Here is a 27,805-nt window from a genome sequence, read left to right as displayed (position 1 = left end):
GGGACCCCTGGGCGCCGCTCTGCCCTCTGATATAGTTCGTTTTTAGTTTGTACAGTAGTGAAAGGTCCTCTTTAAGCTATCGCTATATGCAGACGATATCCTCCTTACCCTTACCAAGCTTCACATTTCCCTACCAAACCTCCACTCCATCCTACAGGAGTTTGGTCGACTCTCAGGGTATAAGGTCAACACCCATAAAACTGAGGCCCTCCCTCTTAATCTTTCTCAGACGGCCCTGGGCTCTCTCTGGGTTAACTTTCCTTTCCATTGGAAGACGGACTCACTGCGATATTTGGGTGTTGACCTCACTCCCCGATATGGGGAGCTTTACAAAGCTAACATCCCACGTATATATGCTGAGATTAGGGGTCTTCTAGATAAGGGGCATCCTCTCCCATGGGGCGTATTGCTGCGACTAAAATGACGATCTTGCCCAAGCTTCTGTATCTTTTTGAGACCTTACCGATTAACTGTTCTATCTGTCTGCTGGCGGTGCTTGAACGTGGGTTCTTTGTATCATTTTCTGGACGTGCCCCAGTATCATCCCATTTTTGCAGGAGGTAAGGGATGTGGCTCATTCCCTTTTTGGATCCCCTGTACTGCTAGACCTAAAAGGTCTACTTACTTAACCTGCCACCTCCGGGGTTGAACAAGCACTCTTCCAGGCTGTTTCTCTCACTATGTACTGCAGCCAAATCCTTAATCGCTAAATCCTGGAAGCAGACTACCCCTCCCACTAAGTCCATGCTTATAGCCAGGGTCCGTGACTTCAGGTCCATGGAATGTCTCACGGCGTCCCTTAACACAGTGCTTCTCAATTCTTTTCTGTCATGCCCCCCCTAGGAAGAAGAAAACATTTCGCGCCCCCCCGCGCGACTGTAAATAGTATCATATGTCGATAAAATTGTTATAAGTACACCTCTGCATAACACTGTATCCTTATTAACGTATAAGAGAATAAAAAAAAGAAAGAAATGTGGATCGGACACACACTTATAGTACCGTATATCCAAATTTCTTCTGTATAATGCCGGCAGGCGGGCCGGGCGGCCGACGCGTCCCTCAGTGACGTCACTTGTCTGCGCCGCCTGCTTCATTCATAAAGCAGGCGGCGCAGGCACGTGACATCACTGAGGGACTCGCCGGCCGCCCGGCCTGCCGGAATTATACAGAAGAAATTCGCACACCCCAAAGGCCGGCCCTGAACAAGCCCCCCTTTACGGAGCCTGGCGCCCCCCCTGGGGGGCGCGCCCCACTATTTGAGAAGCACTGCCTTAACACCACCGTGGAACAATTCCAAACAATATGGCTACCCTGGGATACATACCTGGCATCCCCCTAATGGTCTCCCCTCCCATCCCCTCTTACCTGTTCCTTTCCTTTTGTGTCTTGTCAGTTGTCTCATCCCTAGTCCTGAGTTTTACGTCCTACATCTTTGGCTATAATTATGGGACCTGTACTACTACATGTGATGTTCAATGTGCAGGTTTCCATTTTGATGGTCTGCCAAATGACTCTGTATGAGCTATGTCGTACCATTTCTTGCCCTTTTCTTACTTTCTGTATTATTGAAAATTTGCACGCTAAGTGCTAATAAAAATCTACATAAAAAAATAAAAAACCTGATGCAGAGGCCTTAAGATCCCCACATAGTATCTTTCTTTTGTTTTCCTTATTAAAAGGGGTTGTTCACCATTATGTCCAAGATATATTGGAGGAATTGCAGTTTTCACCACAGGATCAGTAAAGAAATGCAATTGAGAGTTTCTTAAACATTACATAAACCAGAAGACTGCTTCATTTTCTACACTGTTTATTAGGTTTATGATTTGACCATCACAAAGAAAAAAAAACAGAGCAAAATCACAGCACAAGGAGTACAGGGACATGGGAGAGAGTCACAGGGCCACACAAATCACATCAGTGGGAGCTCTAGGATCCCATCCTTGCGGTTTTAAGATTAGTGACTGATCACCGGCAGCGATATGTCTTGTTTGCACTCCACGACAATGAATTCTCTGACATTATATCAAGGTCGTTTCCTCCTGTTCCTCACTGAGAAGCAGCAAAAGGGCCAGAGAACATCACTGAACCCTTTCTCCCCCTACATTTGGTCATAAACATTGCAGACTAAACCCCCTCGAAACGCAGAGGTAATCACCCCTCCACGCAGAGCCATCTCGTGGGGATTCCCTAGCCCATATACTGAAGTCAGAACTCACCAATTTCCTCTTGCTGTTGAGCTGGCCTGCGACAGCATTAATAATTAATGACAAACAGAAATACTTGGACACAGTTAAGATGACGCGGCTACCTACTGGTAAGAGATGTGACGGGAAGCACTACACTACTCAGAAATACTATCTGCCAGCAATATTCACAGACTGGTGTTACACAAGGTCGGGGGCAGCTGCATGCGAGATGGGTCTTAGAAAAACCGCATAGCAGCAAGGTGGACAAAGATCCCATAGAAATTTAGATCTCTAACTGTGGTTAACCTTTCCAATGCTGAACCTGTGTGCAGGGCCTCCAGACTGAATGGGGTTAATGAGCCAACTGGCTGTAATGTTTGGGCGGAAGAAGCAAGAAACAAGAAAGGAAAGGAGCATTTTCCACTCTTCAGAGCCTGAGAGAGTCGCCTCCCTTTTGTGACTTGTGTTCACTCCATCGGAATGTAGTGTGATGGGGGCATCATTAAGAATGGAAGCAGCTCCTTCTTTTCTAAGTATTGATGCATTAACAACGTGTCTCATAGATTCCACTGCGGCCAATGTATCGCACCCATTTTATCACATCATGGTCGCTGTAGTTCAGCTTAGGTTCAAACACTTTCAGGTAACGAACTTTGAGCCCGGACGGAGCAAAGGGGACCTAGGGAAGAAGAGAAACACATGTTATCTTTTACAGCAATCTCTCTCGTGTAGTAGATCCTTGCTAGTATATCAAGGGACGCTCTGCCATCACTCATTCAGTTCCAAGAATAAATAAAAGCAGGAGCACAAATGGTTTCCCATGGGCAGCTCCTCCACTTTGCTCTCTCAAGAGTTTTGAGAATTCCCCTTAAAAGGGTTGTGTGGGTTCAGAGCTGAACTCGGACATACCTCCATTTTTTCCCCCCGGCATCCCCCCTGACTTGAGCATCGGAGCAGTTCATGCTCCGATGCTCTCCTTTGCCCTGCGCTAAATCGCGCAGGGCAAAAGCATTTTTTGGAGATCCAGTGACGTACCGGGGCTCTCCATGGGGCTGCCAGGAAGCCCGGTGACGTCACCGGCACTGATGGGTGGGATTTAGCGCTGCCCTAGCCAGTAAAACGGCTAGGGCAGCGCTAAACCCCGCCCATCAGAGCCGGTGACGTCACCGAACACACTGCTGGGCGGAAGTTTCCGTCCGGCAGTGTGTTATTGAAAACAAAAGAGACCTTGCCCTGCGTGATTTAGCGCAGGGCAAGGGAGCATGAGATGCTCCGATGCTAGCCTCCGGGGGGCTGCCTGGGTGAAAATAAGGTTATGTCTGACAACCCCTTTAAGTGTCCTAAACTTCTAACTTACCTCAAAGTTCATAGAAATAGGAGGTCGCGCCCACTTCTTCTTGTCATTGGTTGGTAAGAGCTCAATCTCAGCACTAATTTGCGATTCCTTCATTCCAGCCATCCGTTTTATCCTGAGAGATAAAGAATGATATGACAGGCTACAAAATGCCATTATGCTGATTAACGTCAAAATGCTGACAGCGCTATAATCTTTTTCCAGAATTCTAATTATGTTCTCCCATAAGAAAAAGGAATTCCAGAAGGGAATCTCCATAAGGTGATATAGTATTCCCCGAATCAAGAAAAAGGTTAACACTTTGCTGATATATACATTGTAGCTCTGTGAGTTAGGGTCCATTCATGCAATTTTGCAGAACGGGTGCGGACCCATACAGTTCAATGGGGCCGCAAAAGATGCTGTCCGCATCCGCACTTCCATTCTGCGGCCCCGCAAAAAAGATAGAGCATGTCCTATTCTAGTCTGCTGCCCCAGACAAGAATAGGCATTTCTATCATAGTGACGGCCATGTGTGGTCCGCAAAATGCGGAATGCACATGGCCAGTGTCCGTGTTTTGCGGATCCGCAATTTGTGTACGAATAGACCCTTAGACTGCTTGATGTTCAGGCTGGACAAGCACTAAATGCACAATAAACACGTCCATCGGAGCTTGTTTGCGTTGGTCTATTACACAGGCCAATGCAAAGTGAATGTAGGAGGAACAATGGCTACTGCAGTCATTCCTCTCTCGTTCAGTTCTATTATCGGCAGTACATCCCCGATTACACAGGGAGATATGCTGCAGATAATCAAGCATCTTTCATTCTGATGAAAAATGCTAATCAGTCGACAAGTGTGTGTTTGCTCATTGATCAGTGGCACGATAATACAGGGCAATTATCAGGAACAAGAGTTTCTATGAACACCCGATACAGATCTAATTGTCCAAAAAAAAAAAAAAATCATCCTAAGGCTAGTAACAGACAATGCGAGTCCCCCCCCCCCCCCCCGACAGGATTGCACAACATTATAATGATTTATAAGGCTGCCTGTCCCTGCCAGACCTGGAATCTACTGAATTGTTCTGACATAATGCTGTCAGTGTAATTCAGTACAGTAATTACAGGTATAGCACTGTGCGATCCTGTCGGGAGCGCAGAGTTCAGAAGGGAAATCACACTGCCACAAGCAACATGTTTCTCGCTAGTTTGAAACTAACCTAACAGGGGCCTAAGAATCTATACAGAGTGTTGTCATTGATAGTTGTGCTAGTTCAGAAAGAGCAGAGGTTTAAATGTATAAAATTACAAGTTATACTGAATATTTCCCATAAAACCACGTATCAATCTGTTCAGCCCCTACTGCTGTAGAACATGTCTGCAGATGGATTATTTTGGCTATTTATGCAAACTGACATTTTATGCATGCAGTTGTTTGCGATGGCTGGCATACCTGCTGAAAATATTGCCTATCTGGTTGGAAAGGTTCCTTTCCACATTTGGCTTAAACTACATGTTTATGGCATGATCAGCCATCTGTTTTAATAAATTCTTTCCCATAAAACAGCATTACTGCAGCATTCTTTCCTTTAAGTTTGTGTTGTTCCATTCCTCTTTTATTTTTTTAAACACAGGCCTCATAGCATGGCTGGAGCTGCGGTGGTGATCATACTTACCGGATCCCGGCCCCACAGCTCATGGGTCTCCTCGCATCAACATCCAGATTGATTGTGGGCAAGTGACAGCTGCAGTCAGTCCCTGGCCGCAGCGGTGATGCGTCGCTCATGCAGCAAGTCACTGGGTCACATGTCATACAGGTGACACATCACTGCCAGTGATTGGCAGCAGTCACGTGCCCAGTGTCAAACCGGATGTTGACAAGGGGAGACCCAGGACCTGCAGAGCTGGCAGGGGATCAATGGAGTTGGAACACAGTGTAAGGTAAGGTTATGGTTAACAATGTAATCTGGCCACGCTGTGGGGTCTATAAAACACATCATAAAAGTGATAAGAATGAACTGCCAGGTCCAATCACAATGTCTGTCTGTAGGGGCGCAATCTTTTCTTCTAGATTAGTTTTTGATGGTGAATACAAGTATTTACTAAAGCAGACATATCAGAGAAGTACTCAAAGTGTTTGATTGGCCAGTTTTATGGCATGTCCCTGGTGGGATAGTTTGGCATTCTGGTCAATCCAAATCTTGTGTATGGGTGGCTATAGATATGGCATTAGAAATGTCAACTTATGTACAATAAAGTTGCAAAATGATTTACGATACTCCACTCACTTTTCGGCTGTGCTTAGTGTCAGTTGGAAGTGTCAAATCAGGACAAGAGTGCCAAATGCCCTATTAAAAGGGGTTTTCCCATTATTAGAAGTTGTCGAAATAATGTGTACCATGTAAGCCATTCAAATTTTGGGGGAATACACATACTTTTTTGTTACTTGCATCTCTCGATGAGATCCTTTCACTTCTGCATATTGTATTGAATTGTGGGTGGAGGGCGCGTGGTTCAGGGTAAAGCCACGCTCCTACAACTCCCCAGCCTCACACGACAGATAATTTCCCAAATCCTGTCCCCATGGGCAGAATAGTTAGTAAAACATTTCCCGTTCTCCCTGGAATCATCATAACAAACTGGCTGTACAAGCAGCGGACGCTGTCCGCAGCGATTACCATGGCACTCACAGCTCATCCGCTCTCCAGTTACAAAGCACAGGAGCTGTGAGAGCTACAGGTAACGACTGCAGACCGCTCCTGCTACATGTAAAGCCAGTATAGTAGGGAGAAGACATTCACTGTACACGGTACTCTCCGGCACGGACTGCAGCTCCTCTGCTCTCCAGTTACAAAGCACAGGAGCTGTGAGAGCTACAGGTAACGACTGCAGACCGCTCCTGCTACATGTAAAGCCAGTATAGTAGGGAGAAGACATTCACTGTACACGGTACTCTCCGGCACGGACTGCAGCTCCTCTGCTCTCCAGTTACAAAGCACAGGAGCTGTGAGAGCTACAGGTAACGACTGCAGACCGCTCCTGCTACATGTAAAGCCAGTATAGTAGGGAGAAGACATTCACTGTACACGGTACTCTCCGGCACGGACTGCAGCTCCTGTGCTCCCCAGTTACAAAGCACAGGAGCTGTGAGAGCTACAGGTAACGACTGCAGACCGCTCCTGCTACATGTAAAGCCAGTATAGTAGGGAGAAGACATTCACTGTACACGGTACTCTCCGGCACGGACTGCAGCTCCTGTGCTCTCCAGTTACAAAGCACAGGAGCTGTGAGAGCTACAGGTAACGACTGCAGACCGCTCCTGCTACATGTAAAGCCAGTATAGTAGGGAGAAGACATTCACTGTACACGGTACTCTCCGGCACGGACTGCAGCTCCTGTGCTCTCCAGTTACAAAGCACAGGAGCTGTGAGAGCTACAGGTAACGACTGCAGACCGCTCCTGCTACATGTAAAGCCAGTATAGTAGGGAGAAGACATTCACTGTACACGGTACTCTCCGGCACGGACTGCAGCTCCTGTGCTCTCCAGTTACAAAGCACAGGAGCTGTGAGAGCTACAGGTAACGACTGCAGACCGCTCCTGCTACATGTAAAGCCAGTATAGTAGGGAGAAGACATTCACTGTACACGGTACTCTCCGGCACGGACTGCAGCTCCTCTGCTCTCCAGTTACAAAGCACAGGAGCTGTGAGAGCTACAGGTAACGACTGCAGACCGCTCCTGCTACATGTAAAGCCAGTATAGTAGGGAGAAGACATTCACTGTACACGGTACTCTCCGGCACGGACTGCAGCTCCTGTGCTCTCCAGTTACAAAGCACAGGAGCTGTGAGAGCTACAGGTAACGACTGCAGACCGCTCCTGCTACATGTAAAGCCAGTATAGTAGGGAGAAGACATTCACTGTACACGGTACTCTCCGGCACGGACTGCAGCTCCTCTGCTCTCCAGTTACAAAGCACAGGAGCTGTGAGAGCTACAGGTAACGACTGCAGACCGCTCCTGCTACATGTAAAGCCAGTATAGTAGGGAGAAGACATTCACTGTACACGGTACTCTCCGGCACGGACTGCAGCTCCTGTGCTCTCCAGTTACAAAGCACAGGAGCTGTGAGAGCTACAGGTAACGACTGCAGACCGCTCCTGCTACATGTAAAGCCAGTATAGTAGGGAGAAGACATTCACTGTACACGGTACTCTCCGGCACGGACTGCAGCTCCTGTGCTCTCCAGTTACAAAGCACAGGTGTTGTGAGAGCGTCTGCTATTTGCTGCATACAGCTCATGTAGTATTAGTATAACAGGACAGTTCTAGGGGAGAAAACATTTCTTCAGCTCCCCCTGAAATCATGCTACTATACTAATACTACATGCACCAGGAGCTGTCTACAGCCATTAGCAGAAGCTCTCACCCCCATGCTTTGTAAAAAGGAGCCATTAGTGCTGTTGGTAATCAGTGCATGTAAAACCACCACAGATTCCTGAAAGAGGAAATGATCACTAAATCTTTCTACTGTAGAATGTAGTAGCAGTGCTTGCGCATGCCCAGAGGCACCAATAAAGCCCTTACAGCTCTAGGATAGAGAGGAGTCTAAACGCTGCACAACCACATTTACTGGAATGCTGAGGGCGGACGCTGCCGGAGACCGATACCGGAGTTATAAAGAAAGGAGGCACATGGGGAGAAAAGTAAGTGGCTACCTTTATAACACTGCAATATTAAAAACAGCAGTACATTAAAACATGCTTATTTTTACATCCTGCATTATTTGGGAACCATTTAACTTAATGGGAAAACCCCTTTAACCATTTAAATATTTCAAGCTGACCTGCTTACTGTCTGCAATGGTGTTTCCTTCTCTCCCTGGAGTCAGTTATTGGATTTGGCCTGTATCACCATATTATTCGTATTCTAGTGAACAATTTACTCAGAAGCTTTGTGGAATAGACTCTACATAATGTTAGACCACTTAGAGTCAACCACGAAAAAGTGAACTGAAGTTGTCTTCTGAGAGATCCTCTGTGTGCATAATACAGGAAAGGCCAACCTGTGGCTCTCCAGCCTATGCAAAACTACAACTCTCAGCGCGCCCAGACTGGCTACAGCAGGGCATGGTGGGAAATGTAGTTTTACAACAGCTGGAGGGCCACAGGTTGGCCATCCCTGGCATAATACATGGCGTTGGTAAAAAACAAAATCTGCCACAGTAAATCTGGTCTGGAAAGGTCTTCTCAAAGATGTGGCCTATTTCACGGTATGAAATCTCGCCTATAGACCATAGGAATAAAACTAAAACATTTAATCTAAAACTGCATTCTAATCACTCACTTCCAGACAATGGCGTTTTCACTGGCCTTGTACTTAGCTTTTCCTTTCATACAAATGACTTGCACTCCGCTTGTGTTGAGCGGTGTGGGGATTCGAACCTACACAGGGGGGGGGGAAACAAACAAACAAAAAATAATAATTTTTTTACACACACATGATGAACACCTAACAACAAAGGACACTTATTTAGTCATTTCTACCGTGTCCCCACTGCAATCAATCCAAATAGATACTTGCTTAACGTTTTCCCTTGTGTTTATCACACACTAGAATATCGCACCTCAATTTTCTGAGCCAGTAGTGAAGGCTTGAAGTTGGATTTAATCACCACCTTAACCTCCAGTTTAGTACGCCCCACCTCACGAACCAGTGGGATGACACGGAACGGAAGGATTATGTCCTTTGTGGTTCGATATCTAAAATCAAATGGGAAATTGCATTTAAAACATTGTCTTGACACTGATTTCAAGACCAAAACAAAGCATGCAGGGAACAGTGGATTCACATGATCTGCTGAAAAGAGGTCACCTCTGTGCCTTACAGACTTTCTTATAACAATGAAAGGAGGTGCAAGATACAAATACATTTTACCTCATCAGTTCAAACTCTCCGTCGGGTGGAATAAAGCTGATGCTGCGCTCGGAATCAAACTTGCTCAGCCGAACACACTGATGGAATGTACAGTCATCAATAGCAATGGATTGTTTCCCGCTGCAAAAAGACGTTTTTAATATATAAACAATTCTTCAGCTATTTAAAAAAACTGTATGTAACTGTAAGGGTACCTGCACACGAGTGCTGGTTTAAAAAAAAAAAAAGAGTATATGACATTTGTCTAATCTCATACACTGGTACTGTATTACGCTGCTGTTTTTCTGCATGTAAATCCTTGTGGAAAAATTCTGAGTCATCTGCAACATGTGCAGGTACCCTTAGGGCAGGGATGCTCAAACTGCGGCCCTACAGCTGTTGCAAAACTACAACTCCCAGCATGCCCAGACAGCCTACAGCAGGGCACGGTGGGAGTTGTAGTTTTACAACAGCTGGAGGGCCGCAGGTTGACAATCCCCTGCCTTAGGGTATAGTCACGCGCGGCAGATTTATTGCACATATTTCTGAAATTGATCTGTTGCATGTAAACTTACTTTCAGGAGTTTGAGTCATCACTATTGGATACTTCCGAAAGGGGCATTTACACAAATTACATGTATAATTTGTAAATGCATGTTACAGATGATAAAATGCATCTAGGGCAGTGATGGCGAACCTTTTAGAGACCGAGTGCCCAAACTGCAACCTAAAACCCACTTATTTATCGTAAAGTGGCAACACGGCAATGTAACCTGAATACTACAGTCTAATGTAGTATATCTTAGATGTACTTTATCATTTAGCTATAATAGCCTGCCTACATTCAATGCGCTGCCTGTGCTGTTCATAGTACACCCTGCGCTGATGATGGCAGAAAACATCTAAGGCAATTTGGTACACCATAGACTTTTTCCAGGGTGCGGGTGCCCACAGAGAGGGCTCTGAGTGCCGCCTCTGGCACCCATGCCATAGGTTCGCCATCACTGATCTAGGGCATATAGAGACTCTAGCAGGTCAAGAACACTAATGCTTTACCACACTCACGTTTTGCCTGTCTCATCAGCTGTGCCTTTGCCTTGCTTCTCAATTACGATCTTATCATTCATCCCAAATTTGCATTCTGGCATGCCGCTCAAGTAGCTCTTCATAACCACCCGTCCAGACACATGAGCGCTAAGTACCTGCCCTGGAAATGCAAAAGTCAAAGTGGTATTATTCAATCAAGTGCGAAATTAATCTCCCAATTTACAACTCGAGAATATATTGTACTTACCTTGAGGGGACATTAGTAGGTTCACACTCTCTAAAACATCCAAGAACAGCTCATTGCGGCGATATTTGATCCCTTCACGCCGCCAGCCAATCTGACCAGTCACCTGGCTGGTGATCTGGGACTGCTCCTCCTTGGTCTGACAGCACATACAAGAAAATAATGTTACATGACAGTAGCTGGAAGTTTCTATCAGCAATTTATCCCTGCTTGCCTAGAAATACAATGAAATATCAAATATATGTATAAAGAAGGGAAATTGGAGATGTGGTAGAATGAAGTGTAAAACTGTAATATGGTGTTTTCTCACCCCAGAGTTGTGGGCCATCGAGCAAGGTGGCATTAATGGCTTAGTCACATCTGACTATTATGGACATTCACAGTTGTAGCCACAGACAGAATGGAGAGACGACCCAAGGGTGCATCTCAGGGGGCAGCTGCCTCACCCAGTGGCGCGAGAAAGGGGGCTCTGAGATGGGATCATGAAAATCAGACATTATAACTAGTAAATCCCTTCACAGTTATAAGCCTGGATTAACATTATGTTTAGATTATTAGAGCAGGGGTGGCAAAAAGAATTAGAGGCCCCCCCACCAGATAATCACCAGCATGACTCCATTCACCCCTACCTGGTGCTACATGTCCAGCCACACGAAGCAAACGTAGGAAGAGCGGACAAGCAGGTCAGGAAACACAAGGATAAAAACAAGAAAAGTCAAGTTATAGTCTAGGGTGGCAGATAAAGGCAAGCGAGTGCAGTTAGTACATCAAACTACAAAACCCACAAAGGAAAAAGCAGACACCACACAAGAGAAACACCAGAAGCCTGAAGACCTGATTATGGTTACCCTCCTACCTCCAAAAAAAAAAAAAAATTTTTTTTTTATAGCCATGTATGGTACGAGGGAACTACAATTAAGTGTTTCTCAGTAACATCAATGTTGTTTCTGACCAACTAATATCAGGAGTTCACTCCCGATTCCTTTCTGGGTGCAAATTTAGTATACTTATTCTACCTTAAGTCAACGGCATCTGTGGGTATTCATTAAATGCAGCACTGCTGGCATGACTCCTATGAGTGGAAGCCAGATTAGAATTCTAGTAGCTATGTGCACAAAGAAAAGCTGTAACAAAACCTAACTGTTCCTCTTTACATGCCTGCTCCTAAAAAAGCTACAGTGCACCCAGAGGCAGCTTTACTACCTGGCTTTTAATCCCTTGCTGGGTAATGAAGGTTTTCAGTGCTCCAGTTTCAGAGTTCTGCGGGTAGCCAAAATCCAGGATTTCTGTTATATAAAATAAAAAACACAATCTCATGTCAGAGTGAACAGAAAATATGGCCAATTTCACATGAGTGTATTCATACCATAAAACATGCTCTATATTAGGGTTGTTCCGATAACAAAATTTTGATTCGGTTTCGATACCATAAAAAAGTATTGCGATACTCGATACCATGCGTAAAAAATAAAAACACCAAAAAAGCAGCGTGCGTTCCGCATTTTATGGAAAGTCCGGCCCATAACTGAACAGTCCGATCCTATTTTTTGGGGGGGGGGAGCAAGGTGACAAAAAAATAATTGCGAATCGTGCGGTTTTTATTTATATATTTTTTCTGTTATGGCATTCACTGCATAGGAGTTTTTATTTTTATAGTTTGGACTTTTTACATGTGGCGATCTGTAATATGTTTATTTATTGCTTATATATTTTATATGTAAAAATCGGGAAAAGGGGCGATTTATACTTCAATTTTTCCCCCCCACTTTTTTAATTTATTTATTATTGCCCTTAGGGGCTAGATCTTTTAATCCCTTGTCCTATTCAGCCTAATAGAGCTCTATTAGGCTTAATAGGTTTTTGCCCTCTCCCTGCGCATGGGGAGGAGGGCGCACTGCGCCACCAATGATAATTAACCTTTCATACAGATACAGGAGGCAGGTACCGCTGACACCCGCCTCCTGTATTTGTATTATAGGTTAATTATCATTGGTGGCACAGTGGCCAGGCACCTGCTATGCTAGCTGCTTGACTCTGGGGAGGACACTCAGGAGGAGGAGGCTGCTGCCGTTCGCCGAGCTCACTAGCTTAGACGGCGCAGCAGTGTTTTACCTCCCCCGTCCCGCCTCCTGTTTTAATTAATAGCGGCACATTCATTGGTGGCAGTGGTGCAGCCAGCTTCAGAGCCCGCTCACTTCATTGGGATCAGCGTGGCCGCGTCATAGGAGGGAGGGAATCCCTCCCTCCTCCTTAACTGTCTGCGTGCGCGCCGAGTGCCATAAGAGGAGGGTCTAGTATCGAAAAAAATTAACATTCTGATACCAAATCGATACTGGCATAAAGGTATCGATTGGGTATCGAAAGTTCGATACCTGAAACAACCCTACTCTGTATGACAGCAGTATTTTCCAGACAAAGGTGCTCCTGTGACACAAACTCACAACATTATAATGACTTATGCTGTGTGTTCCTTGCCGGATTGTGGCTGTATTGAACGGTACTAACAGCATTATGCGAGAACAATTCAGTCATCAGGCAGGAACACGCAGCACCATAAATCATTATAATGCCGTGAGTTAGTGTTACAAGAGCAGAAATCAGGCTGGGAAATACTGCTGTCACATGGAGCGTATTTCATGCACATATGTGAAATTGGTCAGGGATGTTCTATATGGCCATCAGACCTCTTTCACACCTCAGTGAATCACAGACATGTGTTATCCATGTCCTTCACAGACCGCACCGATTTTATTGTGTGTATATAAACATCAGTGGGTCAGTGTAAAAACCAAGGAGACATGCACTACTTTGGTCTGTGATGTGGACCAAACACGCCCTCTGAGGCCTATGAGTCTGTGAAAACCACTGACACCATCTGTCTTCTGTCCTCGATCTTCATGGACCATTGGTAGGAGATGCTCTGGAAATTAATTTCAGCCTAGAAGTGTACTTAGAGTACGGCTAAATACACGAAGGCAAAAGACACATGGATCCTTCACAGTCATCTCTATAGATGAACCACTGACCATCTTGTCATAGATATCATCATGGACATGTGAAAGAGCCCTAAGGCTTAGAAAGTATATACAGGAATAATTTGGCACTGAAGAACTATAAGATTTCTTACCATCAAGCAGCTCATAGATCAGGACAAAGTTGTTCTTGATATTTTCCTCACTGATCTTTCCAAAGTAAGCAGTCATGACGTCGCACATCTTATAAAGGAACTCAAATACCATAGCAGCGTTGACATTTTGCTTGGTGACTGCTGCCAGCCAGATGTTTGAGCGTTTCACGTGAAAGAAACTGGTACGAGCAATGTTGGTGACAGGAGAGCGCACCTGCTGCCGGGCATGGATAACATTGACACGAAAAGCATCCACTGCATTCCTCCTACATGAGGGAAAACATACAAGCACGAGAGTTAACATGAAAGGTGATGACGTTTGACGGACCTGATTTTAGGTGGCAGTGCGATAAATGTTAAATACAATGCACTCATCTCAAACTGAATATTACATCTGCTGTATGTATGTTACAGGAGACCGATCAAAAGAAAATCAATTCCGGTTGGTAAAAGTTATCCACTATCCACAGGATCGGGGATAACTATTAGATGGATAGGGGTCTTACTGTTGGGACTCCCACCGATCATGAAAACGGGGGTCCTGAACCTCCTGCAATGAACTGAGTGGTTGGTTCCACACGCGTGCGGTCGCTCCATTCATTTCTATGGGAGTTCCGAAGATAGCCAAGTACAGTGCTCTGCTACCTCCGCATGTGCGACCGGCAGCTCCTTTCTTTTTACGGGAGCTGCAGGGGGTACGGGCCCCTGTTCTCATGATCAGTGGGGGTTCCGGCAGTAGGACTCACACCGATCTAATAGTTATCCCCTATTCTGTGGATCGGAGATAACCCTTTAAGTATATAGTGTGGAAACTATTGTAATAATATCTTCTATGCCCAGGTTACAAGCCAAAGATTCTGGTGAACCCTTATTCTATGCTATTCCGTTTGTCCACACAAACCTATAGACAGGACCTAGAGTGTGGTCATCAGAACCCTCTAGTGGTGCAACCTCAGGCTTTGGGCTTGTCACTTCTGCCCTCAGAAGATATTGAAACTAGTTTTTAGGGTGTATTCACACGACCGTTTGTATTTTAGCGGTGGATCCATTGTAACAATGCCTTTTCTTGTCCGTTTGGAATAGGTCATGTTCTATCTTTTTTGTGGAGCTGTGGATGCAGACGAAACACGGCATGCTGCCTGAACTGGAATGAATGGGTCCACATCCTAGCCGTAAAAAATTTGGATCGAATGCAGACCAAAAATCCGGTCATGTGAAGGGGCCCTTAGACTGTAAATGTAAATTAGAGGGCATTTTTCCTCACTTTTGTCTAGTAGGTCTCTGGTAACTGCAAAGGCATGATTTAGGAGGGCTCTACTTATGAACAGCAAGCTTATAGTTAAGGTTAGAGGAACTAAGAATCAAACCATTAAACCCCTAAAAGTAAGTAGATTAGGATATGACAACATCTTTAAAGTGAACATGTCAAGTGATTTCTGCTGCCCTAGCTGAAAGCATAATGTGTTCGAGGAAGCTCTATCATACATAGGTTTATATGATTTGAAGCCGGATTTCTGAGTAAAAAGTAGAAGTAAATCCTGACAGAATTCCTAAGAGACAGTTTATCATGACAATCTACCCCAGAAACTAGTGTAAAAAAGTCACATTCCTGCATTTTGTGAATTTTTAAACATCCGTTTAGCCAAATTGAAGCACATGTGGCGTTTCTACACCACCCTCACCACTGGGGAGTAAGGGGGAGCAGGGCCCTCAGCCATGGCGCACTCACTATTATGTACGCCAGTTGGCGTAAATGATGATTAAAATCTACTTCATCCTCCAGTGACACAAGGGGTATCAAACACTGTTGTAAAACACCGGTCTTTGACAAATGATCCCCAGTAAGAGTCCCGATTACCCTACCCCCACAGGAGGAGTGCCAGCTCTGTCGTCAGCAGGACTCAAGATCTGTCCTAGGAGTCATGTGAGGATCTACTCAGCCCTCACTCTCTCAGCTGCTCGCCATCATATCCTGCTCAATACAGGGCAGCAAAGAGAGAAAAAAAAATAAAAATAAAAAAATCACCGGACAGGCTCATTTTAAGATGCATAGGCAGTGTTAATTGCAAATTTGTAGATCATCAAGAACTTACCAATCATTAATTGTTACTACCACAGCAAGCGGAATAAGTTCCCTACCAGAGACCAACATCATAGCTCCGTGCAACATCCAAGCTGTTAACTTACTTCTGTGCATTAAAGGGGTTGTGCCATCTCACTGTTACTAAGGCGAGATGGCACTAGGTGGCGGAGAGACAGGGTAGCGGGCAGGTGCATGAGAGCTATTTAAACCATGTAGCACAGTAATCTATGCTTTTTCTGTGTTAGGAAAATAGTATAGCTTGCTGCGCTAGGCCATTTCCATAGTGCCCAGGCACTCCAATGGGAGCTACTGAAACAGCAGGGTGAAGGCCGGCTCTGCGGTGAAATGAGACAACCCCTTTAACGCAACCAATATCTATACACATCCATGCAATGGCATCAGAGGGCAGCCAATTCATAGGTCTCTAGCAGAGGTACAATATGTCAACACTTGCACCTCACCATACATTTGAGCAGACCGGAAAACACTTTTGTTAAGACTTCTAGAGGTAAAGGGGTTGTCCGGGTTCAGAGCTGAACCTAGAAGTTCATGCTCCGATGTTCTCCTTTGCCCTGCGCTAAATCGTGCAGGGCAAAGGCATTTTCCGGAGTTCCGGTGAAGAACAGAGATCTTCATTGGGCTGCCATGAAGCCCAGTGACGTCACCGGCACTGATAGGCGTGCTTTAGCGCTGCCCTAGCCAGTGACGTCACCGAACACACTGCTGGGCGGAAGCCTCCACCCAGCAGTGGGATTGTAAACAAAAGAGCCCTTGCCCTGCGTGATCTAGTGCAGGGCAAGTGAGCGCATCAGAGCATGAGATGCTCCGATGCTAACATCAGGGGGGCTGCCTGGGAGAAAGTATGGTTATGTCCGGGTTAAGCTCTGAACCCGGACAACCCCTTTAAGACTGCAGCGAATCTGGTACAAGCACAGGGACGTACAGCCGGCACAAAGGGGCAAGTCGCAGCAGCGGTAACCGATCTTACCTATTGCTACAGCAGCCAATGAAGTGATGAGATGGAAAGAGATGGCATCAGCAAGGAAAAGGACAGTGACAGCAATGAAAGAAAGGGTTAGAAATAAAATACTAAAAGAACATAGCACACTATAGCAAAGACCCAGGAGGAGCGCACACCGAAGACTGACTGCACAGTACAGCACCTCAAAGCAATGCTCATCTCAGATGCATGCTGCATAGTCACTAGACCTTAAAGGGCTTCTCCATCCGCATTCTACAAAAATGGGATTAACAGCACTGGAGGGACCCATCCTTACTCTCGGTGCCAATTATTAAGCCCCGAGCTAAAGAACTGAGTAATGAAACTGGTTGCTTGGCAAGCGATGCCTGGGCACCGTATTAAGTCGGCTTTGTTCTTCTGCCTCATATGACTCGGCTGTTCTGCTCAAGGCTCGCCACTCTGCTGCAGTCAAGCTGTACAAATTTCTTAGTCTTATCTGACTAGTAGTTAAAAAGGGACATTTAATGTGAATTTGTAACATTTGAAGACGTGCGCTGTGAAGAAGCAGCAATCTTCCACGACCCTGGCTGCTTGCCCTGCATTACAAGATCTGGTGAGGCACCTGTCACCGGTGATTTTGTGTATAGAGCTGAGGACATGGGCTGCTAGATGGCCGCTAGAACATCATCCGCAATACCCAGTCCCCATAGCTCTGTGTGCTTTTATTGTGTAAGAAAAACGATTTGATACATATGCAAATTAACCTGAGATGAGTCCTGTACATGAGATGAGTCCTGTCCCTGACTCGTCTCAGGTTAATTTGCATATGTATCAAATCGTTTTTTTTACACAATAAAAGCACACAGAGCTATGGGGACTGGGTATTGCGGATGTGCTAGCGGCCATCTAGCAACCCATGTCCTCAGCTCTATACACAAAATCCCGGTGACAGGTTCCCTTTAAAGCTGGTAAAGGCAATGCCACCAAATGACAAAATACTTAGAAAACAGCGCAATATGGAAGAAATGTTTTCTACTCAAGTGTTACAAAGTCTTTTCATGGAACTGTACTCAACAGTCAGAAAGGCTGGAAACTGCGGGAGCAGAAACAGGCAACGCGGCAGACACCAAACATGCAATGTATAAAGAGACAGTGCCCATGGGAGAAGAGATGCAGAACAATGCAAATTAAGCTATATGTCCGCAAGGAGGCCCGGGTGGCCGGCTCAATACACTGAAATGTTCTTCCGCATGGAAGAAAAAGGTGATCTTGCAGGATACATCACAAAAGGGATCAGCAGCCAGCTAAACAAATCTAACCCTATGGGAGAGATGCACAATCTGGTGTTTCAGTACCTCCTATGCATAAAAAAGGTCACAAAATCTGCAGTCTATTTGAAATAACTCAGAACAGAAGACGGTCGAAGAGGGTAAAAACACTCGGGAATCCAGCAACTCGTTTATGTCTTCTGTTGATCAATTATCCTTGTCCGGCGGTAAGGAAGCGCGTTATTAAGCCTCTTTCACACAAGCAGGTTTTCCCGCTCGGATGCAATGCATGTAGTAAAGGGCTAGCCTCCTGAACCATTCATTTCAATGGGTCTGTGCACAAGAGCATAGTTTTTTTACGTATCATCTCTGCGTTCAGGACAAATCGTAGCTTGTTCTATACTGTTGCGTTTTACACACAGCTCTGGTTCCATAGAAGTGAATGGAGTTTGCATGAAAAACGGGCATCAGGATGCAAGGTGTTTTTCACTGATGGCTGCCAGGAGATGTAGATAGTTATTCCTCACGTGCATGAAAAACACATGCAATAGGGATGCAATCTGGACAGGAAAAACGCACACACTGAACCCAATCACAGAAAAAACAAAAAAAAACAAACAACTAACTGAACTTGAGTACAAAACCATCCGATTTCCCCTGAACAGATCCTGACGCAATCCGTATCCCTCATGTGAAAGAGGCCTCAGAAAGTATTACCTCAATACACAGCAAGATGCATAATGTCCCACATGCGCTCCTACTGTGTGAGGCTATGTGGAAAGGATTTCACTTCACATGTGACCCCTCACTTTTTCCTGAAAACTCAGGTTTACATGAATTGCTCCAGCTGTTTGCCTATGAAACCCATTTCTGGAAGGCACATACCTCACTTTCTGTGCCATTTTAATTAGGGTCCATTTACACGTCCGTAAGTGTTCTGCAAAACACGGACACTGGCAATGTGCATTCTGCATTTTGCGGACCGCACATCGCCGGCACTATAACAGAAAATGCCTAATCTTGTCCGCAATTGCGGACAAGAATAGGACATGTTCTATTTTTTTGCAGAAATGGAAGCACGGATGCGGAAGTGCGGTTCCGCAAATGCGGACAGCACATTCCGGCCCCATCGAAAATTAATGTGTCTGCACCCGTTCCGCAAAATTGCGGAACGGATGCGGACCCATTTTGCGGAAGTGTGAATGGTCTCTTAGCCATATGAAAAACTGTTATGTGGCTGATCTCGTGTGCAAAAGTAAAAAATATAAACCACATGACATACAGTTTTTTTCTCATTAACACTAAAATGCACCTGGTCAGACTAAAGCTTGCACGACAGCAGTCTAAAGCAGGAGGAGGTGCAGTTTGTGCATCCTGTGCAGGTTTCCTGTTTGGCACAATCTCTTCACTGGCTAAACGTAAGTCACATATGATAGTATACATACAGTATACCCTGCAGCCCCCATCGCCTCTCAAAGGGCACCAGGTATTTCCCATTTGCTACCACTATGTGTGCATCTTTAAGAATGAAATCCCTTTAAGGTTGCAGGTAATGACGTCTTTCCACTCGGAGATAACATCCATGACCATATGCCCCATTTCGGACCCCGTTCTGGCAGTCGCAGCTCATCCACGAAGGCTGTGTAATGCCGCAAGGGAAACAAGTGGCCAGAAAAGGTGACGTTAGCAGATCACGGGGGCTAGATGGGCAGGATCCAGGTCGATCAACACCAGCTTCCTTTTGGAAAGGGGTTGTCTTGGTGAAACAAACCCTTTAAGATGGGTGAAACAGTATCAACAGGCAAAGGCATACACAAAATAAATGGCGCTTACCCAATGTCATCTCTGTACACCCGGGAGATGAGGACCTCTCCCTTGTGATTGTAGATGAACAGCCCTCCGATCATGGTGGATCTGCTTCAGTCTCCTCTTCCCATGATGTTTACAACAGACCTGCGGGAAAAGGATGGGAGTAAAATATAAGGAAGGTCTCAATCAACATGACTGAGCATAAATGCGACTCTAAATGCAGATTGTACAAGTGGAGAAACACACATTAGTCCTATAGATTCCTGCACGCGAGGACAGACGCCCAACCACCCCTGCACCTAGCCTCGACCTCCTACCTTCAGTAACCATTTCCCCTGCACATCTATACAGACTAGAGGACAGAGCAAGCAGCCTCATCACAGAAGGCCAGCACTTAATCAGAATTACAGAAAGCGGGGGCGGGAGAGATGAGCTGAGAAGGACGCGTCGTACAGTCTTATTATGATGACCAGTAACAGTCAGCAATCTCTGCTCTCCTGCAAGTATCAAGAGGAAGGAAGAGGCAGGGATCCTCACCCATGGAATTCAAGGCAAACTGCTGAATTCAGAGGAAACTGCTCAGGAATTGGAAGTGCTGAGCTGACAAAATAGTGCATGCCAAAAAAAGAAAAAGGAAAAAAAGATCATATTACATGGATTACACGAGCAGGGGGCTTACAGCTGCACACCGAGTAAGAGAGTGCAGGGGAAAACTAAAGTCTTCCAGATGAGAATGACTACAGACTGTGGAATTCTTGACATGGGTGGTGGCGTGGGGGGGGATGGGCACCATATGTGGAGTGCATCCTATATTAGCCAAATGATGGTGTTTACAATAGTAACATCACTACAAGCTTTATTTTCTGTTCACACTGGTGCATAACATTCACCGTATATATATTATATAATTTTTATTTTATTTTTTTTTTAAAACAGGACGCTAGAGTGACCTACACCATAGCATATGTCGGAGGTATTGTGAAGAGAGCCGAATATTGCTTTATAAACCAGCAGAATTTGCTGAATATTAGGGCGGGTGTCCATGATGGGGACTACCCACATAACAGTTGGTCTGCTCACTGAGATACTAGTCTACTAAGAATGCTGTGGGCCCTGATAAGTGAAGATAAAGTCCAACAACCAGAATGAAGGCTTCGTATTTAAATCCACTGAAACTTAAAAAAAAAAAAAAAAAAAAAGGGTCAGATATTGGCATGGATTCAGCATTAATAAATGGAAATGTCACTGTTCTGCATAAGGATTAGGCCTCATGCACACAAATGGAGGTAAAGTAAATACGCCGTATTATATCTTCTGCTGTGTGAACAGGGCCCCGCCATCCGGACAGAACATTGCTCGTGAGAAATAAGCCTTTAGGCCTCTTTCACATGAGCGAGTTTCCCGTCCAGGAGCGATGCGTGTATTGAACGCATGGCATCCGGACTGAATCCTGCCCCATTTATCTCAGAGGGGCTGTGCACATGAGCGTCGTTTATCACTGATCTCCGCATATTCTATATCAGGGATCAGCAACCTCCGGCACGCCAGCTGTTCTGAAACTACAACTCCCAGAATCCCCCTTTCACTTCTGTGGGAATTACAAGAACAGCCGAGTAAGTTTGTATGCTGGGAGTTGTAGTTTCGCAGCAGCTGGAGTGATGAAGGTTGCTGATCCCTGTTCTATATTGTGCGTTTTTTCCGCAGCTCTGGCCCCATTGAAGTGAATGGGGCTCGTGTGAAAAACGGAAGGTGTCCAGACAGAATGTGTGTTTCACTGATGGCTTCTGGAAGATTACAAACAAAGTGGATCCAATGCAACCAATTCAATGTGTCTCAGGAACACTCAAAATAGAATATCTCAACCAATAAATAGGGGTATAAAACATTTCGCTACGATTAATAAATATTTTATTAATATATCATGATTAAAACATGTAAATAAATACTCAATAGTAGGGAATGCAACAAATGATGCCACTTTAAAATGCCTGATAATGATATGTATATCAGTAATAGATCAAGGCCTCAAATCTATAGTTGCAGAGCAATGGAGCTGGGGGCAGAAAGCCTAAAAGGTGTCCAGACATCATAATGGAAGTAACTGAATACTGGATATATGTGGCACCTATACCGACTGTCCAATACCAGAAGAGCGCTTGGCTACAGTAAAAAGTAAAGGTATAGAGAGGTTATAAATGTGCAACATACCTAAAGTGCTATTGTGCTAGTAACACCGATCCTCAACGCGCGTTTCACGTTACCAGCTTCGTCAGATTGTTATTCTTCAGTTTTTCTTCAAGTGAAAAACGCATCAAAAATGGATTGCATTTGTGTGTATGGGGGGGGGGAACAAAAAACAAAAACGCACACACTGAAGACAATCGCAGAAAAAAAACCTGACTGAACTTGTGTGCAAAACCATCAGTTTTTCCCTCAACAGATCCTGACACAATCCGTATCGCTTGTGTGAATGAGGCCCTTTACATGGCCCGATAGAGCAGACGATCATAGGGAAGGAAGCGTTCCTTCCTGACAATCGCCTGCTCAACAGTAGAGGAGACCACTGTTTACATGCAGCGATCTCCTCCACAGTATGGGGAAGAGCGATCACCAATGCCATCGCTCGTCCTCATTGTTTGTGGGCAGAGTGCTGTTTAGACAGCATGGTCTGCCCCCAGCAAACAAGGATTTAGGTGCCCACCTTTACACCGGCAGATTATCGCTAACGAGTGTTCCCATGAGCGCTAATTGATGACGATCTGCCAGTCTGAAGGGGCCACAATTAGAGTCCACAAGTCAGTGTCACGTTTCTGCATGTAGATCTGCTTGTGTTACATGCTGGTTTCCCTGTGGAGTCTGGACTGGGCCGTGGATTCCCCCCACTGCATGGCAATGAGCGGCGCAGGGAAACCTTGCGGCATTTCTGTTACAAACTGGGCACGCTGCGACTGGGGTTTGTTAAAGCCCTATGGACTGACATGGCATTGTATTTGGTGGTGGATCCACTCTACTAGTTTTAAAGGCAGTATTTCCTTCCTAAGCCACCAAGCCCATAACAGTGGTCACTGGGGACAGCGACAAGACCCATTACATACCAGGCACCTTACTTGTATGATAGATGAAGCAGAACCGTTTCATTAGAGTACCTGGAGGAGGTCTTCAGCGACCTGACTTCTATCATCTTTGCTCACTGCCGATTATTTCATATTCCATGTTTTCCATTTTCTAAAGAGCTATTCTCCACCATGAACAATCCCTATGTTACGGAGGTACTTTGACGATAAGTACATCAAAGTATCCCCTGCAAGACCCCCAGCTATCACCTGTAAACTCCAAGGCTGAGAGAAATGCGCTATCTGCACGAGGAGGCTCTGTTTCTACATCTCAGACTTGAAAAAGGAGTGTTTTTCAACTCCAAAACGCGTTGTCACCTATATGGAAATAAAACAGAATCGTCCCCAATCACTCGAGGTCGTGGTTTTTGTGCCAAGAACTATCAAAAACGGTGGACCCCTATCACTCAACACCCCTTTTACTGTAAATTACTGGGAAGTTTGGCAGTAAAGACCCCACACACTTAAGAGAAACGTCAGCAGAACATGACCTGCCGACTACCTAATGTGTATGGAGGCCTCCAGATGGAGCCAAGCATGGAGAAGATGGGAGGAAAAGCGTTCAACCTGCAGCCGGTTCTAGAAGGTGTAATGATTGGAAATTAACATTTCTCGCCCCCGATCACCTACGGGAGTCACCGACATGCCATGTGCCATCCTCAGACCTTGCTGGTTTTTAGTGCAGCTCCATTAGAGCGGAGATGAGAGCTGACTACAGTTTAGTTACAGTGTCTAGACTGCGGTAGTCTGAGACACACCCCCTTCTGCAGCCTGGACCAATGAATGACGAGAACTAAAGCGTAGTCAGGTATCTGCTCTGTACTACAAGAAAAATAATCATCACCTTTAAATAGGATTACGGGACTGAAGTCATTGTAAATGGTACAATGTCAGCAGCGGAGTACCACAAGGTACTTGGCCCAATTCTCTTTAATCTCTTCATCAATGATCTTGTAGATGGGATTAAAGGGGGTTATCCAACCCCTTAAATGCCTCCCTATATGCCCAGGCCCCTCACACACAATGTACTTACCTGGCTGCCCGACAGCCATGTTGCAAGTGATGCTAGCAAGGCTCGTTCCCGTCGAGGCCTGCTATTGGCTATGGGCTCAGTTCTGTGCCAAATCCATCCTTTCCGTTCTCCTGCAGCTAAACGGAGCAGGAGAACGGAAAGGCCGAACAGTAATGTGAACGAAGCCTTAGGCCTAGTTTACACTTCAGTTATTTGATCAGTTATTTCCCCCAGTTAGGGTCCATTCACACATCCGTGTGTGTTTTGCGGATCCACAAAACACGGACACTGGCAATGTGTGTTCCGCGTTTTGCGGACCGCACAACACTGGCACTATAATAGAATATGCCTAATCTTGTCCGCATTTCCGGATCCGGGCAGCACATCGTGTAGCCCCATAGAAATGAATGGGTCCGCAATTCCGTTCCACAAAATGCGGATGTGTGAATGGACCCTTACTGTGAGCCAAAACCAGTAGTGAAGCCTACACAGAGATCAGGTATAATGGGAAGATTTCCTTCTGTTCTGTGGTTTTGACCCGCACCTGGTTTTGGCTCACAATAACCGATGGAAATCACTGACTGAAAACTGAAGTGTGGACTGAGCCTCAGAAGTGATCACATTACAGGTATAAATACATGTGTGGTTGGTACAAAGAACCAGAGGACATTCATTACGCGTGGGGGAGAGGCGATGATTGAGACATTTACATAGGAAGGGATTCTTTATGGTTAGAGTAGTGAAACTATGAAATGCCCTACCATAAGAGGTAGTAATGACAGATACTATGTCAGCATTTAAAAAGGGGCTAGATGCTTATCTAATAGCAAATGGAATAACTCAGGGGTAGGCAACCTTCAGCACTACAGCTGCTGCGAAACTACAACTCCCAGCATGCATTCTTGAACTATCATAGCTGGAGTGCTGAAAGTTGCTGATCCCTTGCATAACTGATCTGAGAAAGGTTGAACTTGATGGATCTGTGTCTTTTTTTCAACCTATGTAAGTACTGACTGGAGTATTGCTTAAAAGGCTTCTGTCAGCCCACTAAACCGTTTTTTTTTTTTTTTGCTTAATAATAACCCCTACACTGCGATTTATCCATACATAAGTAAAATAAGAATTTTGGTTCAGTAGAATTTGCTAAAACCCTATTTTTATAATATGTAAATTACCTTGCTACCAGCAAGTAGGGCGGCTACTTGCTGGTAGCAGCCGCATCCTCCGATGGTAATGACGCCCCCTCTGCTTGTTGATTGACAGGGCCAGCGGACGGGATCTTTCTCCGCTGGCCCTGCCTGTTTTCATTCAATATCTGGCGCCTGCGCCGCGGCTACTCACTCGGCCGCTTCATCCTCAATGCGCCAGATATTGAATGAAAACAGGCAGGGCCAGCGGAGAAAGATCCCGTCCGCTGGCCCTGTCAATCAACAAGCAGAGGGGGCGTCATTACCATCGGAGGATGCGGCTGCTACCAGCAAGTAGCCGCCCTACTTGCTGGTAGCAAGGTAATTTACATATTATAAAAATAGGGTTTTAGCAAATTCTACTGAACCAAAATTCTTATTTTACTTATGTATGGATAAATCGCAGTGTAGGGGTTATTATTAAGCAAAAAAACAAACAAAAAAAAACGGTTTAGTGGGCTGACAGAAGCCCTTTAAAAGGGTTTCTACCACTTCGTTTGACATATTTAGCTGTCAGACACTAGCGATCCGCTAGTGTCTGCTCTAACAAACCATCCTAATATAATTGCTTTTGGGGCAGCCGTTTCGCTAAAAAAAGAACTTTTATTAATATGCTAATGAGCCTCTAGGTGCTATGGGGGCGTCATTAGCACCTAGAGGCTCCGTCTACCTTCACAAACTGCCGCCGCCCAGCGCGTCCCTCCAGCCCGCCCATCTCCTCCGGAATGCGATCCTCCCTGTGAGCGCCTGTATTTGGCGGATGCGCAGTGAATGTCTGACCGCTTCCCTGCTCAGACATCTCCACTGCGCCTGCGCGATGACGTCATAGTGCTCCGAGGAACAGGCGCAGTGGAGATGTCTGAGCAGGGAAGCGGTCAGACATTCACTGCGCATGCGCCGAATACAGGCGCTCACAAGGAGGATCGCATTCAGGAGGAGATGGGCGGGCTGGAGGGACGCGCTGGGCGGCGGCAGTTTATGAAGGTAGACGGAGCCTCTAGGTGCTAATGACGCCCCCATAGCACCTAGAGGCTCATTAGCATATTAATAAAAGTTATTTTTTTAGCGAAACGGCTGCCCCAAAAGCAATTATATTAGGATGGTTTGGCAGAGCAGACACTAGCGGATCGCTAGTCTGTGACAGCTAATTATGTGAATCGAAGTGGTAGAAACCCTTTAAAGGGATTGTCCAGTTTCCCATGTTGATGACCTATCCTACTTAGGTCATCAGTATCACCCCCCGCGCCAATCTGATATTAGTGAGCTAGCCTGAGCAAAGGTCAATATAGAAATCCTGACAACCCCTTTAAAGTGAACCTGTCATCAACTTTCTGTTGACCCCACTGAGGGCAGCATAATTTATGACAGAAATGCTGATTTCAGCGGTCTGTCAGTCATGAGCTAAAAGTAAGTGGTTGCCGAGAACCAGCATCTTCATCATTGCAGCCCAGGCCTTGAAAAGAGTCACGGCCACCTGAGAAGAGTCCTGGTTAGTCATGGATTCCTGGTCTCCCTGCCCACCTGCTGATGACTGACAGTCTTCTACCTAGTTTTCTCCCTTTCTCTCTAGGAGAGAACTGCCAATCATCAGCAGGTGGGCAGGAGATTAGGAATAACCAGGACTCTTCTCAGGTGGCCGGGACTCTTTTCCAGGCTTCTGCTGCAATGATTATGATGCTGGTTCTCGGCAACCACTTACTCTCATGAGTGAGACACCGCTGAGATCAGCATTTCTGTCACTAATTTATGCTGCCCTCAGTGACGTCAGCATAAAGTTGATGACAGGTTCCCTTTAAGTGACACACACCCAAGCTGCAATACCATCCTCGGTCACCAGGGGAGGACGCACACAGATGCCCAGCAATGGGTGGAGAGCACGGTACATAGGGAGTGATGGTGCTGACAGCTGCCATTCACAAGGCACTGTACACACCCTAAAGCACCAGATCACACACACTGGGGATGCACTTCCTTCAGTGTAAAATCGCGGCTGCATTGTGGGTAACGATCACATAGCAAATATAAAAGCACACAACCGAATCGGCAGACAGAACAGTGATCTATGAATGATCGGCTATGGCGGCGGCGGCTGATGCATCCATGGCAGGGCGGAGCTGGCGGATGATGGCCGCGCCGTACCCAGGGTCGGGGATGCGACCACACCCGCACACCGTGCAGCCTCCAGTCTCCATGCCGCTCTCCCTAAAGGCGGCGGCACAGACAAGACACGAGCGGCCGTCCCCGGGAGGAAGAAAATACAGGCAGATTATACAGCGCAACCCACAGTAACACCCGGCGCCCGCGGAACGCAGCCAGTCCATTACCCAACACAGAACCCACCGAGAGTAATGGTGTCAAGGACAGCACAAGAAATCCCGCCTGTCATCGCCCGTTTACCTGCTCTCAATCCCAGAGCTTGTGAGGAGAGAGGAAGATGGCCGACCCTCCTCCCACCCGCTCCTTTCCGCAGTGCTTACGTCATCGCGCAGCTGCGTTACATTCTGACTACCGG

The 27,805-nt window shown here is 45.9% G+C and overlaps 1 protein-coding gene across 8 annotated transcripts; it reads right to left on the bottom strand.

Moving 5' to 3' along the window:
- Positions 1 to 1,796: 1,796 nt before the first annotated feature.
- Positions 1,797 to 27,805, bottom strand: AP2M1 (adaptor related protein complex 2 subunit mu 1). 8 transcript variants are annotated; one of them, XM_040428494.1, is made up of 13 exons: positions 27,634 to 27,777; positions 20,006 to 20,125; positions 16,932 to 16,937; positions 13,861 to 14,126; positions 11,937 to 12,019; positions 11,363 to 11,368; positions 10,737 to 10,872; positions 10,508 to 10,649; positions 9,464 to 9,583; positions 9,153 to 9,288; positions 8,873 to 8,970; positions 3,550 to 3,661; positions 1,797 to 2,871 (listed from the first exon to the last, which is right to left on the bottom strand). In XM_040428494.1, the coding sequence occupies exons 2-13, from the start codon at positions 20,077 to 20,079 to the stop codon at positions 2,737 to 2,739; spliced, it is 1,314 nt and encodes a 437-aa protein (XP_040284428.1). In that variant the 5' UTR covers positions 20,080 to 20,125; positions 27,634 to 27,777; the 3' UTR covers positions 1,797 to 2,736. The 8 variants fall into 8 exon arrangements, with proteins under 8 accessions (XP_040284428.1, XP_040284429.1, XP_040284432.1 ...); XM_040428492.1 differs by having other exon boundaries at positions 2,737 to 2,871; positions 27,691 to 27,805; XM_040428493.1 differs by lacking the exon at positions 27,634 to 27,777 and adding an exon at positions 20,299 to 20,445 and having other exon boundaries at positions 2,737 to 2,871.

The sequence above is a fragment of the Bufo bufo genome, chromosome 4, assembly GCF_905171765.1.
Source record: "Bufo bufo chromosome 4, aBufBuf1.1, whole genome shotgun sequence".
Taxonomy (NCBI): Eukaryota; Metazoa; Chordata; class Amphibia; order Anura; family Bufonidae; genus Bufo; species Bufo bufo.
This window is presented reverse-complemented; position numbering and strand designations above follow the sequence as displayed.

Bases quoted from the DNA above. Each gene is read 5' to 3' on its own strand.
- AP2M1 (XM_040428492.1), bottom strand. From the start codon at position 20,079: ATGATCGGAGGGCTGTTCATCTACAATCACAAGGGAGAGGTCCTCATC. The intron at 9,289-9,463 runs GTAAAATGTATT...ATTTGATTTTAG, and splicing joins GGAGAGTTTGAACTGATGAG to ATATCGAACCACAAAGGACA. The intron at 3,662-8,872 runs GTGAGTGATTAG...TTTATCTCTCAG, and splicing joins GAAAACGCCATTGTCTGGAA to GATAAAACGGATGGCTGGAA.